We start from the raw sequence: 13,950 nt of genomic DNA, 5'->3' as shown, positions 1-13,950 counted from the left end.
AGGGTAGATACAGGGGACTGGTGGAGGGTAGGTACAGGGGAAGGGACTGGTGGAGGGTAGGTACAGGGGGAAGGGACTGGTGGAGGGTAGGTACAGGGGGAAGGGACTGGTGGAGGGTAGGTACAGGGGGAAGGGACTGGTGGAGGGTAGGTACAGGGGGAAGGGACTGGTGGAGGGTAGGTACAGGGGGAAGGGACTGGTGGAGGGTAGGTACAGGGGGAAGGAACTGGTGGAGGGTAGGTACAGGGGGAAGGGACTGGTGGAGGGTAGGTACAGGGGGAAGGGACTGGTGGAGGGTAGGTACGGGGGAAGGGACTGGTGGAGGGTAGGTACGGGGGAAGGGACTGGTGGAGGGTAGGTACAGGGGGAAGGGACTGGTGGAGGGTAGGTACAGGGGAATGGGGAGGGTAGGTACAGGGGGGAAGGGACTGGTGGAGAGTAGGTACAGGGGGAAGGGACTTGTGGAGGGTAGGTACAGGGGGAAGGGACTGGTGGAGGGTAGGTACAGGGGGAAGGGACTGGTGGAGAGTCTGCTAAATGATCAGAGAGTATGCTAATTGACTCACTACTGTAGTGGCTCTGGATCAGAGAGTCTGCTAATTGACTCACTACTGTAGTGGCTCTGGATCAGAGAGTCTGCTAAATGACTCACTACTGTAGTGGCTCTGGATCAGAGAGTCTGCTAAATGACTCACTACTGTAGTGGCTCTGGATCAGAGAGTCTGCTAAATGACTCACTACTGTAAGTGGCTCTGGATCAGAGTGTCTGCTAAATGACTCACTACTGTAAGTGGCTCTGGATCAGAGTGTCTGCTAAATGACTCACTACTGTAAGTGGCTCTGGATCAGAGTGTCTGCTAAATGACTCCCTACTATAGTGGCTCTGGATCAGAGAATCTGTTAAAGGACTCACTACTGTAAGTGGCTCTGGATCAGAGAGTCTGCTAAATGACTCACTACTGTAAGTGGCTCTGGATCAGAGAGTCTGCTAATTGACTCACTACTGTAGTGGCTCTGGATAAGAGAGTCTGCTAAATGACTCACTACTGTAAGTGGCTCTGGATCAGAGAGTCTGCTAAATGACTCACTACTGTAGTGGCTCTGGATAAGAGAGTCTGCTAAATGACTCCCTACTGCTACATGACTCCCTACTATAGTGGCTCTGGATCAGAGAGTCTGCTAAATGACTCCGATGTGAATGTGTGTCTGTAGGTTATAACTCCATGGGGTATGAGATGTCTAAGCCACACCTGCGGGCGGAGCTGGAGGCGGACCTGAAGCTGGTATCGGAGGGGAGGAAGGACAAACAGAGCGTCTTGAGACACCACATTCACAAATACAAGACGGTCTTCGTAGAGTCTGTTAAGAAAGCCAAGAGGTGAAGCACACACACACACACACACACACACACACACACACACACACACACACACACACACACACACACACACACAGTGTATACACACACACACACACACACACAGTGTATACACACAGCAGTTGTAATGTGTCGTTTCTTGTCGTCTCTCAGGTTGGACGAGGCTCTGTCTATCTATCTGGGCGCGGCCCAGGAGTTCAGCGAATCAGAGCAGCAGGATATGGAAATGCCCCTCCCAGTCAGGAAATGTCCTCAGTGTGGGCGGGACATGGTGCTGCGGAGGAGGAAGGAGGGGAACGGGTGAGACGGGGGAGACAGATTAGACGAGGACACTGGGGGAAGGGATGAGACGGGGGGACGGGGAGACAGATTAGACGAGGACACTGGGGGAAGGGATGAGATGGGGGACGGGGAGACAGACGAGGACACTGGGGGAAGGGGGGACGGGGGAGACAGATTAGACGAGGACACTGGGGGAAGGGATGAGACGGGGGAGACAGATTAGACGAGGACACTGGGGGAAGGGATGAGACGGGGGAGACAGATTAGACGAGGACACTGGGGGAAGGGATGAGACGGGGGAGACAGATTAGACGAGGACACTGGGGGAAGGGATGAGACGGGGAGACAGATTAGACGAGGACACTGGGGAAGGGATGAGACGGGGAGACAGATTAGACGAGGACACTGGGGGAAGGGATGAGACGGGGGAGACAGATTAGACGAGGACACTGGGGGAAGGGATGAGACGGGGGAGACAGATTAGACGAGGACACTGGGGGAAGGGATGAGACGGGGGAGACAGATTAGACGAGGACACTGGGGGAAGGGATCGTTCTGTTGTTCTGCCTCAACAACTTTTTCTCTGAACTTTTCCAAACTGACATTTTGACCACTTTCACAACATTTTACCCAAACTCTTGGAGGGTATACAATCGTAGTCTGCTTCTCTGCTATCCAATATCTTCCAATCCTCTCTCTCTAACAGGAAGTACCTGTCCTGCGTTGGTTACCCAGAATGCAAGTGTTCCGTGTGGTTTCCGGACACGGTGTTAGAGGTCAACAGAGACGAGTCTGTCTGTCCCACCTGTCAGCCCCGCCCCGTTCACATGTAGGTATCTGTCTGTCTGTTATACCTGTCTGTCTGTCCCACCTGTCAGCCCCGCCCCGTTCACATGTAGGTATCTGTCTGTTATACCTGTCTGTCTGTCTGTCTGTTATACCTGTCTGTCTGTCCCACCTGTCAGCCCCGCCCCGTTCACATGTAGGTATCTGTCTGTCTGTTATACCTGTCTGTCTGTCTGTCTGTTATACCTGTCTGTCTGTCCCACCTGTCAGCCCCGCCCCGTTCACATGTAGGTATCTGTCTGTCTGTTATACCTGTCTGTCTGTCTGTCTGTCTGTTATACCTGTCTGTCTGTCCCACCTGTCAGCCCCGCCCCGTTCACATGTAGGTATCTGTCTGTCTGTTATACCTGTCTGTCTGTCCCACCTGTCAGCCCCGCCCCGTTCACATGTAGGTATCTGTCTGTCTGTTATACCTGTCTGTCTGTCTGTCTGTTATACCTGTCTGTCTGTCCCACCTGTCAGCCCCGCCCCGTTCACATGTAGGTATCTGTCTGTCTGTTATACCTGTCTGTCTGTCTCTGTCCCACCTGTCAGCCCCGCCCCGTTCACATGTAGGTATCTGTCTGTCTGTTATACCTGTCTGTCTGTTATACCTGTCTGTCTGTCCCACCTGTCAGCCCCGCCCCGTTCACATGTAGGTATCTGTCTGTCTGTTATACCTGTCTGTCTGTCTGTCTGTTATACCTGTCTGTCTGTCTGTCTGTCTGTCTGTCCCACCTGTCAGCCCCGCCCCGTTCACATGTAGGTATCTGTCTGTTATACCTGTCTGTCTGTCCCACCTGTCAGGCCCGCCCCGTTCACATGTAGGTATCTGTCTGTCTGTCTGTTATACCTGTCTGTCTGTCCCACCTGTCAGCCCCGCCCCGTTCACATGTAGGTATCTGTCTGTCTGTTATACCTGTTTGTCTGTTATACCTGTCTGTCTGTCCCACCTGTCAGCCCCGCCCCGTTCACATGTAGGTATCTGTCTGTCTGTTATACCTGTCTGTCTGTCCCACCTGTCAGCCCCGCCCCGTTCACATGTAGGTATCTGTCTGTCTGTTATACCTGTCTGTCTGTCTGTCTGTCTGTTATACCTGTCTGTCTGTCCCACCTGTCAGCCCCGCCCCGTTCACATGTAGGTATCTGTCTGTCTGTTATACCTGTCTGTCTGTCTGTTATACCTGTCTGTCTGTCCCACCTGTCAGCCCCGCCCCGTTCACATGTAGGTATCTGTCTGTCTGTTATACCTGTCTGTCTGTCCCACCTGTCAGCCCCGCCCCGTTCACATGTAGGTATCTGTCTGTCTGTTATACCTGTCTGTCTGTCCCACCTGTCAGCCCCGCCCCCTTCACATGTAGGTATCTGTCTGTCTGTTATACCTGTCTGTCTGTCCCACCTGTCAGCCCCGCCCCGTTCACATGTAGGTATCTGTCTGTCTGTTATACCTGTCTGTCTGTCCCACCTGTCAGCCCCGCCCCGTTCACATGTAGGTATCTGTCTGTCTGTTATACCTGTCTGTCTGTTATACCTGTCTGTCTGTCCCACCTGTCAGCCCCGCCCCGTTCACATGTAGGTATCGGTCTGTTATACCTGTCTGTCTGTCTGTTATACCTGTCTGTCTGTCTGTCTGTCTGTCTGTCTGTCTGTCTGTTATACCTGTCTGTCTGTCTGTTATACCTGTCTGTTATACCTGTCTGTTATACCTGTCTGTCTGTTATACCTGTCTGTCTGTTATACCTGTCTGTCTGTCCCACCTGTCAGCCCCGCCCCGTTCACATGTAGGTATCGGTCTGTTATACCTGTCTGTCTGTTATACCTGTCTGTCTGTTATACCTGTCTGTCTGTCTGTCTGTTATACCTGTCTGTCTGTTATACCTGTCTGTCTGTCTGTTATACCTGTCTGTCTGTCTGCCTGCTTGTCTGTCTGTTATACCTGTCTGTCTGTTATACCTGTCTGTCTGTCTGCCTGCTTGTCTGTCTGTTATACCTGTCTGTCTGTTATACCTGTCTGTCTGTCTGCTTGTCTGCCCGCCCGCCCTGATGGTAGTGAAGACGGTGATATAAACCAGCCACATCAAAGAGTCCAGATGGAGACATCAGTACAGATATCTGTCCTTGATAGGAAACTGAGTTTATCTTGGTACTGTCCTTCATAGCAAACTGAGTTTATCTTGGTACTGTCCTTGATAGCAAACTGAGTTTATCTTGGTACTGTCCTTGATAGGAAACTGAGTTTATCTTGGTACTGTCCTTGATAGCAAACTGAGTTTATCTTGGTACTGTCCTTCATAGGAAACTGAGTTTATCTTAGTACTGTCCTTGATAGCAAACTGAGTTTATCTTGGTACTGTCCTTGATAGCAAACTGAGTCTATCAATGGACTGGGACAGACTACTGTCTCCTCTGATATTTACTAACCTATGGATGGACTGGGACAGACTGTCTCCTCTGATATTTACTAACCTATGGATGGACTGGGACAGACTACTGTCTCCTCTGATATTTACTAACCTATGGATGGACTGGGACAGACTACTGTCTCCTCTGATATTTACTAACCTATGGATGGACTGGGACAGACAGACTACTGTCTCCTCTGATATTTACTAACCTATGGATGGACTGGGACAGACTACTGTCTCCTCTGATATTTACTAACCTATGGATGGACTGGGACAGACAGACTACTGTCTCCTCTGATATTTAATAACCTATGGATGGACTGGGACAGACTACTGTCTCCTCTGATATTTACTAACCTATGGATGGACTGGGACAGACTACTGTCTCCTCTGATATTTACTAACCTATGGATGGACTGGGACAGACTACTGTCTCCTCTGATATTTACTAACCTATGGATGGACTGGGACAGACTACTGTCTCCTCTGATATTTACTAACCTATCAATGGACTGGGACAGACTACTGTCTCCTCTGATATTTACTAACCTATGGATGGACTGGGACAGACTACTGTCTCCTGATATTTACTAACCTATGGATGGACTGGGACAGACAGACTACTGTCTCCTCTGATATTTACTAACCTATCAATGGACTGGGACAGACAGACTACTGTCTCCTCTGATATTTACTAACCTATGGATGGACTGGGACAGACAGACTACTGTCTCCTCTGATATTTACTAACCTATGGATGGACTGGGACAGACTACTGTCTCCTCTGATATTTAATAACCTATGGATGGACTGGGACAGACAGACTACTGTCTCCTCTGATATTTACTAACCTATGGATGGACTGGGACAGACTACTGTCTCCTCTGATATTTACTAACCTATGGATGGACTGGGACAGACTACTGTCTCCTCTGATATTTACTAACCTATGGATGGACTGGGACAGACTACTGTCTCCTCTGATATTTACTAACCTATGGATGGACTGGGACAGACTACTGTCTCCTCTGATATTTACTAACCTATGGATGGACTGGGACAGACTACTGTCTCCTCTGATATTTACTAACCTATGGATGGACTGGGACAGACTACTGTCTCCTCTGATATTTACTAACCTATGGATGGACTGGGACAGACAGACTACTGTCTCCTCTGATATTTACTAACCTATGGATGGACTGGGACAGACTACTGTCTCCTCTGATATTTACTAACCTATGGATGGACTGGGACAGACAGACTACTGTCTCCTCTGATATTTACTAACCTATCAATGGACTGGGACAGACTACTGTCTCCTCTGATATTTACTAACCTATGGATGGACTGGGACAGACTACTGTCTCCTCTGATATTTACTAACCTATGGATGGACTGGGACAGACTACTGTCTCCTCTGATATTTACTAACCTATCAATGGACTGGGACAGACTACTGTCTCCTCTGATATTTAATAACCTATGGATGGACTGGGACAGACTACTGTCTCCTCTGATATTTACTAACCTATGGATGGACTGGGACAGACTACTGTCTCCTCTGATATTTACTAACCTATGGATGGACTGGGACAGACAGACTACTGTCTCCTCTGATATTTACTAACCTATGGATGGACTGGGACAGACTACTGTCTCCTCTGATATTTACTAACCTATGGATGGACTGGGACAGACTACTGTCTCCTCTGATATTTACTAACCTATGGATGGACTGGGACAGACTGCTGTCTCCTCTGATATTTACTAACCTATGGAATGACTGGGACAGACTACTGTCTCCTCTGATATTTACTAACCTATGGATGGACTGGGACAGACAGACTACTGTCTCCTCTGATATTTACTAACCTATGGATGGACTGGGACAGACTACTGTCTCCTCTGATATTTACTAACCTATGGATGGACTGGGACAGACTACTGTCTCCTCTGATATTTACTAACCTATGGATGGACTGGGACAGACTACTGTCTCCTCTGATATTTACTAACCTATGGATGGACTGGGACAGACTACTGTCTCCTCTGATATTTACTAACCTATGGATGGACTGGGACAGACTACTGTCTCCTCTGATATTTACTAACCTATGGATGGACTGGGACAGACTACTGTCTCCTCTGATATTTACTAACCTATGGATGGACTGGGACAGACAGACTACTGTCTCCTCTGATATTTACTAACCTATGGATGGACTGGGACAGACAGACTACTGTCTCCTCTGATATTTACTAACCTATCAATGGACTGGGACAGACAGACTACTGTCTCCTCTGATATTTACTAACCTATGGATGGACTGGGACAGACAGACTACTGTCTCCTCTGATATTTACTAACCTATGGATGGACTGGGACAGACTACTGTCTCCTCTGATATTTACTAACCTATGGATGGACTGGGACAGACTACTGTCTCCTCTGATATTTACTAACCTATGGATGGACTGGGACAGACTACTGTCTCCTCTGATATTTAATAACCTATGGATGGACTGGGACAGACAGACTACTGTCTCCTCTGATATTTACTAACCTATGGATGGACTGGGACAGACTACTGTCTCCTCTGATATTTACTAACCTATGGATGGACTGGGACAGACTACTGTCTCCTCTGATATTTACTAACCTATGGATGGACTGGGACAGACTACTGTCTCCTCTGATATTTAATAACCTATGGATGGACTGGGACAGACAGACTACTGTCTCCTCTGATATTTACTAACCTATGGATGGACTGGGACAGACTACTGTCTCCTCTGATATTTACTAACCTATGGATGGACTGGGACAGACTACTGTCTCCTCTGATATTTACTAACCTATGGATGGACTGGGACAGACAGACTACTGTCTCCTCTGATATTTACTAACCTATGGATGGACTGGGACAGACTACGGTCTCCTCTGATATTTACTAACCTATCAATGGACTGGGACAGACTACTGTCTCCTCTGATATTTACTAACCTATGGATGGACTGGGACAGACTACTGTCTCCTCTGATATTTACTAACCTATGGATGGACTGGGACAGACTACTGTCTCCTCTGATATTTACTAACCTATGGATGGACTGGGACAGACTACTGTCTCCTCTGATATTTACTAACCTATGGATGGACTGGGACAGACTACTGTCTCCTCTGATATTTACTAACCTATGGATGGACTGGGACAGACTACTGTCTCCTCTGATATTTACTAACCTATGGATGGACTGGGACAGACTACTGTCTCCTCTGATATTTACTAACCTATGGATGGACTGGGACAGACTACTGTCTCCTCTGATATTTACTAACCGATGGATGGACTGGGACAGACAGACTACTGTCTCCTCTGATATTTACTAACCTATGGATGGACTGGGACAGACTACTGTCTCCTCTGATATTTACTAACCTATGGATGGACTGGGACAGACTACTGTCTCCTCTGATATTTACTAACCTATGGATGGACTGGGACAGACTACTGTCTCCTCTGGGATATTTACTAACCTATGGATGGACTGGGACAGACTACTGTCTCCTCTGATATTTACTAACCTATGGATGGACTGGGACAGACTACTGTCTCCTCTGATATTTACTAACCTATGGATGGACTGGGACAGACTACTGTCTCCTCTGATATTTACTAACCTATGGATGGACTGGGACAGACAGACTACTGTCTCCTCTGATATTTACTAACCTATGGATGGACTGGGACAGACTACTGTCTCCTCTGATATTTACTAACCTATGGATGGACTGGGACAGACAGACTACTGTCTCCTCTGATATTTACTAACCTATGGATGGACTGGGACAGACAGACTACTGTCTCCTCTGATATTTACTAACCTATCAATGGACTGGGACAGACTACTGTCTCCTCTGATATTTACTAACCTATGGATGGACTGGGACAGACTACTGTCTCCTCTGATATTTACTAACCTATGGATGGACTGGGACAGACTACTGTCTCCTCTGATATTTACTAACCTATGGATGGACTGGGACAGACAGACTACTGTCTCCTCTGATATTTACTAACCTATGGATGGACTGCCCCCTGGGTGTGGTTAGGGACTCTACATGACTCCTCCTGGGTGTGGTTAGGGGTAGGGACTCTACATGACTCCTCCTGTCTCTTCCTCTGATATTTACTAACCTATGGATGGACTGCCCTCTGGGTGTGGTTAGGGTTAGGGACTCTACATGACTCCTCCTGTCTCTTCCGCCCCCTGGGTGTGGTTAGGGTCAGGGACTCTACATGACTCCTCCTGGGTGTGGTTAGGGTTAGGGACTCTACATGACTCCTCCTGGGGGTGTGGTTAGGGTCAGGGACTCTACATGACTCCTCCTGGGTGTGGTTAGGGTCAGGGACTCTACATGACTCCTCCTGGGTGTGGTTAGGGTTAGGGACTCTACATGACTCCTCCTGGGTGTGGTTAGGGGTAGGGACTCTACATGACTCCTCCTGGGTGTGGTTAGGGTCAGGGACTCTACATGACTCCTCCTGGGTGTGGTTAGGGTCAGGGACTCTACATGACTCCTCCTGGGTGTGGTTAGGGTCAGGGACTCTGGGTGTGGTTAGGGTCAGGGACTCTACATGACTCCTCCTGGGTGTGGTTAGGGTCAGGGACTCTACATGACTCCTCCTGGGTGTGGTTAGGGTCAGGGACTCTACATGACTCCTCCTGGGTGTGGTTAGGGTCAGGGACTCTACATGACTCCTCCTCTCTTCTCCTCCTGGGGTGTGGTTAGGGTCAGGGACTCTACATGACTCCTCCTGGGTGTGGTTAGGGTCAGGGACTCTACATGACTCCTCCTGGGTGTGGTTAGGGTCAGGGACTCTACATGACTCCTCCTGGGTGTGGTTAGGGTCAGGGACTCTACATGACTCCTCCTGTCTCTTCCGCCCCCTGGGTGTGGTTAGGGTCAGGGACTCTACATGACTCCTCCTGGGTGTGGTTAGGGTTAGGGACTCTACATGACTCCTCCTGTCTCTTCCGCCCCCTGGGTGTGGTTAGGGTCAGGGACTCTACATGACTCCTCCTGGGTGTGGTTAGGGTCAGGGACTCTACATGACTCCTCCTGGGTGTGGTTAGGGTCAGGGACTCTACATGACTCCTCCTGGGTGTGGTTAGGGTCAGGGACTCTACATGACTCCCCCTGGGTGTGGTTAGGGTTAGGGACTCTACATGACTCCTCCTGTCTCTTCCGCCCCCTGGGTGTGGTTAGGGCCAGGGACTCTACATGACTCCTCCTGGGTGTGGTTAGGGTTAGGGACTCTACATGACTCCTCCTGGGTGTGGTTAGGGTTAGGGACTCTACATGACTCCTCCTGGGTGTGGTTAGGGTCAGGGACTCTACATGACTCCTCCTGGGTGTGGTTAGGGTCAGGGACTCTACATGTCTCCTCCTGGGTGTGGTTAGGGTTAGGGACTCTACATGACTCCTCCTGGGTGTGGTTAGGGTTAGGGACTCTACATGACTCCTCCTGGGTGTGGTTAGGGTTAGGGACTCTACATGACTCCTCCTGGGTGTGGTTAGGGGTAGGGACTCTACATGACTCCTCCTGGGTGTGGTTAGGGTCAGGGACTCTACATGACTCCTCCTGGGTGTGGTTAGGGTCAGGGACTCTACATGACTCCTCCTGGGTGTGGTTAGGGGTAGGGACTCTACATGACTCCTCCTGGGTGTGGTTAGGGTTAGGGACTCTACATGACTCCTCCTGGGTGTGGTTAGGGTCAGGGACTCTACATGACTCCCCCTGGGTGTGGTTAGGGTCAGGGACTCTACATGACTCCTCCTGTCTCTTCCGCCCCCTGGGTGTGGTTAGGGTCAGGGACTCTACATGACTCCTCCTGTCTCTTCCGCCCCCTGGGTGTGGTTAGGGTCAGGGACTCTACATGACTCCTCCTGGGTGTGGTTAGGGTCAGGGACTCTACATGACTCCTCCTGGGTGTGGTTAGGGTCAGGGACTCTACATGACTCCCCCTGGGTGTGGTTAGGGTCAGGGACTCTACATGACTCATCCTGGGTGTGGTTAGGGTCAGGGACTCTACATGACTCCTCCTGGGTGTGGTTAGGGTCAGGGACTCTACATGACTCCTCCTGGGTGTGGTTAGGGTCAGGGACTCTACATGACTCCTCCTGGGTGTGGTTAGGGGTAGGGACTCTACATGACTCCTCCTGGGTGTGGTTAGGGTCAGGGACTCTACATGACTCCTCCTGTCTCTTCCGCCCCCTGGGTGTGGTTAGGGTCAGGGACTCTACATGACTCCTCCTGGGTGTGGTTAGGGTCAGGGACTCTACATGACTCCTCCTGGGTGTGGTTAGGGTCAGGGACTCTACATGACTCCTCCTGGGTGTGGTTAGGGGTAGGGACTCTACATGACTCCTCCTGGGTGTGGTTAGGGTCAGGGACTCTACATGACTCCTCCTGGGTGTGGTTAGGGTCAGGGACTCTACATGACTCCTCCTGGGTGTGGTTAGGGGTAGGGACTCTACATGACTCCTCCTGGGTGTGGTTAGGGTCAGGGACTCTACATGACTCCTCCTGGGTGTGGTTAGGGTCAGGGACTCTACATGACTCCTCCTGGGTGTGGTTAGGGTCAGGGACTCTACATGACTCCTCCTGGGTGTGGTTAGGGTCAGGGACTCTACATGACTCCTCCTGGGTGTGGTTAGGGTTAGGGACTCTACATGACTCCTCCTGGGTGTGGTTAGGGTTAGGGACTCTACATGACTCCTCCTGGGTGTGGTTAGGGTTAGGGACTCTACATGACTCCTCCTGGGTGTGGTTAGGGGTAGGGACTCTACATGACTCCTCCTGGGTGTGGTTAGGGTCAGGGACTCTACATGACTCCTCCTGGGTGTGGTTAGGGTCAGGGACTCTACATGACTCCTCCTGGGTGTGGTTAGGGGTAGGGACTCTACATGACTCCTCCTGGGTGTGGTTAGGGTTAGGGACTCTACATGACTCCTCCTGGGTGTGGTTAGGGTCAGGGACTCTACATGACTCCCCCTGGGTGTGGTTAGGGTCAGGGACTCTACATGACTCCTCCTGTCTCTTCCGCCCCCTGGGTGTGGTTAGGGTCAGGGACTCTACATGACTCCTCCTGTCTCTTCCGCCCCCTGGGTGTGGTTAGGGTCAGGGACTCTACATGACTCCTCCTGGGTGTGGTTAGGGTCAGGGACTCTACATGACTCCTCCTGGGTGTGGTTAGGGTCAGGGACTCTACATGACTCCCCCTGGGTGTGGTTAGGCCAAGTCGCTCTGGATAAGAGCGTCTGCTAAATGACTTAAATGTAAATGTAAATGTTAGGGTCAGGGACTCTACATGACTCATCCTGGGTGTGGTTAGGGTCAGGGACTCTACATGACTCCTCCTGGGTGTGGTTAGGGTCAGGGACTCTACATGACTCCTCCTGGGTGTGGTTAGGGTCAGGGACTCTACATGACTCCTCCTGGGTGTGGTTAGGGGTAGGGACTCTACATGACTCCTCCTGGGTGTGGTTAGGGTCAGGGACTCTACATGACTCCTCCTGTCTCTTCCGCCCCCTGGGTGTGGTTAGGGTCAGGGACTCTACATGACTCCTCCTGGGTGTGGTTAGGGTCAGGGACTCTACATGACTCCTCCTGGGTGTGGTTAGGGTCAGGGACTCTACATGACTCCTCCTGGGTGTGGTTAGGGTCAGGGACTCTACTCATGACTCCTCCTGGGTGTGGTTAGGGTCAGGGACTCTACATGACTCCTCCTGGGTGTGGTTAGGGTAGGGACTCTAGACTCCTCCTGGGTGTGGTTAGGGTCAGGGACTCTACATGACTCCTCCTGGGTGTGGTTAGGGTCAGGGACTCTTGACTCCTCCTGGGTGTGGTTAGGGTCAGGGACTCTACATGACTCCTCCTGGGTGTGGTTAGGGTCAGGGACTCTACATGACTCCTCCTGGGTGTGGTTAGGGTCAGGGACTCTACATGACTCCTCCTGGGTGTGGTTAGGGTCAGGGACTCTACATGACTCCTCCTGGGTGTGGTTAGGGTCAGGGACTCTACATGACTCCTCCTGGGTGTGGTTAGGGTCAGGGACTCTACATGACTCCTCCTGGGTGTGGTTAGGGTCAGGGACTCTACATGACTCCTCCTGGGTGTGGTTAGGGTCAGGGACTCTACATGACTCCTCCTGGGTGTGGTTAGGGTCAGGGACTCTACATGACTCCTCCTGGGTGTGGTTAGGGTCAGGGACTCTACATGACTCCTCCTGGGTGTGGTTAGGGTCAGGGACTCTACATGACTCCTCCTGGGTGTGGTTAGGGTCAGGGACTCTACATGACTCCTCCTGGGTGTGGTTAGGGTCAGGGACTCTCCTGGGTGTGGTGACTCCTCCTGGGTGTGGTTAGGGTCAGGGACTCTACATGACTCCTCCTGGGTGTGGTTAGGGTCAGGGACTCTACATGACTCCTCCTGGGTGTGGTTAGGGTCAGGGACTCTACATGACTCCCCCTGGGTGTGGTTAGGGTCAGGGACTCTACATGACTCCTCCTGTCTCTTCCGCCCCCTGGGTGTGGTTAGGGTTAGGGACTCTACATGACTCCTCCTGTCTCTTCCGCCCCCTGGGTGTGGTTAGGGTTAGGGACTCTACATGACTCCTCCTGGGTGTGGTTAGGGTCAGGGACTCTACATGACTCCTCCTGGGTGTGGTTAGGGTCAGGGACTCTACATGACTCCCCCTGGGTGTGGTTAGGGTCAGGGACTCTACATGACTCCTCCTGTCTCTTCCGCCCCCTGGGTGTGGTTAGGGTTAGGGACTCTACATGACTCCTCCTGTCTCTTCCGCCCCCTGGGTGTGGTTAGGGTCAGGGACTCTACATGACTCCTCCTGGGTGTGGTTAGGGTCAGGGACTCTACATGACTCCTCCTGTCTCTTCCGCCCCCTGGGTGTGGTTAGGGTCAGGGACTCTACATGACTCCTCCTGGGTGTGGTTAGGGTCAGGGACTCTACATGACTCCTCCTGGGTGTGGT

The 13,950-nt window shown here is 51.1% G+C and overlaps 1 protein-coding gene across 1 annotated transcript in view; it reads left to right on the top strand.

Annotated features, from left to right (window-relative positions):
* The window catches only part of top3a (DNA topoisomerase III alpha), a 93,089-nt gene that overhangs the window by 71,087 nt on the left and 8,052 nt on the right, over nucleotides 1–13,950 (top strand). Inside the window, exons 15-17 of the mRNA XM_065010893.1 lie at nucleotides 1,213–1,378; nucleotides 1,532–1,678; nucleotides 2,367–2,489. Of these exons, the coding sequence (XP_064866965.1) occupies nucleotides 1,213–1,378; nucleotides 1,532–1,678; nucleotides 2,367–2,489 (436 nt within the window). The remainder of the gene's footprint in view (nucleotides 1–1,212; nucleotides 1,379–1,531; nucleotides 1,679–2,366; nucleotides 2,490–13,950) is intronic.

The sequence above is a fragment of the Oncorhynchus nerka genome, linkage group LG26 (assembly GCF_034236695.1).
Source record: "Oncorhynchus nerka isolate Pitt River linkage group LG26, Oner_Uvic_2.0, whole genome shotgun sequence".
Classification (NCBI taxonomy): Eukaryota; Metazoa; Chordata; class Actinopteri; order Salmoniformes; family Salmonidae; genus Oncorhynchus; species Oncorhynchus nerka.
The sequence above is the reverse complement of the archived record's forward strand: the minus strand, read 5'-3'. Positions and strand labels throughout refer to the sequence as shown.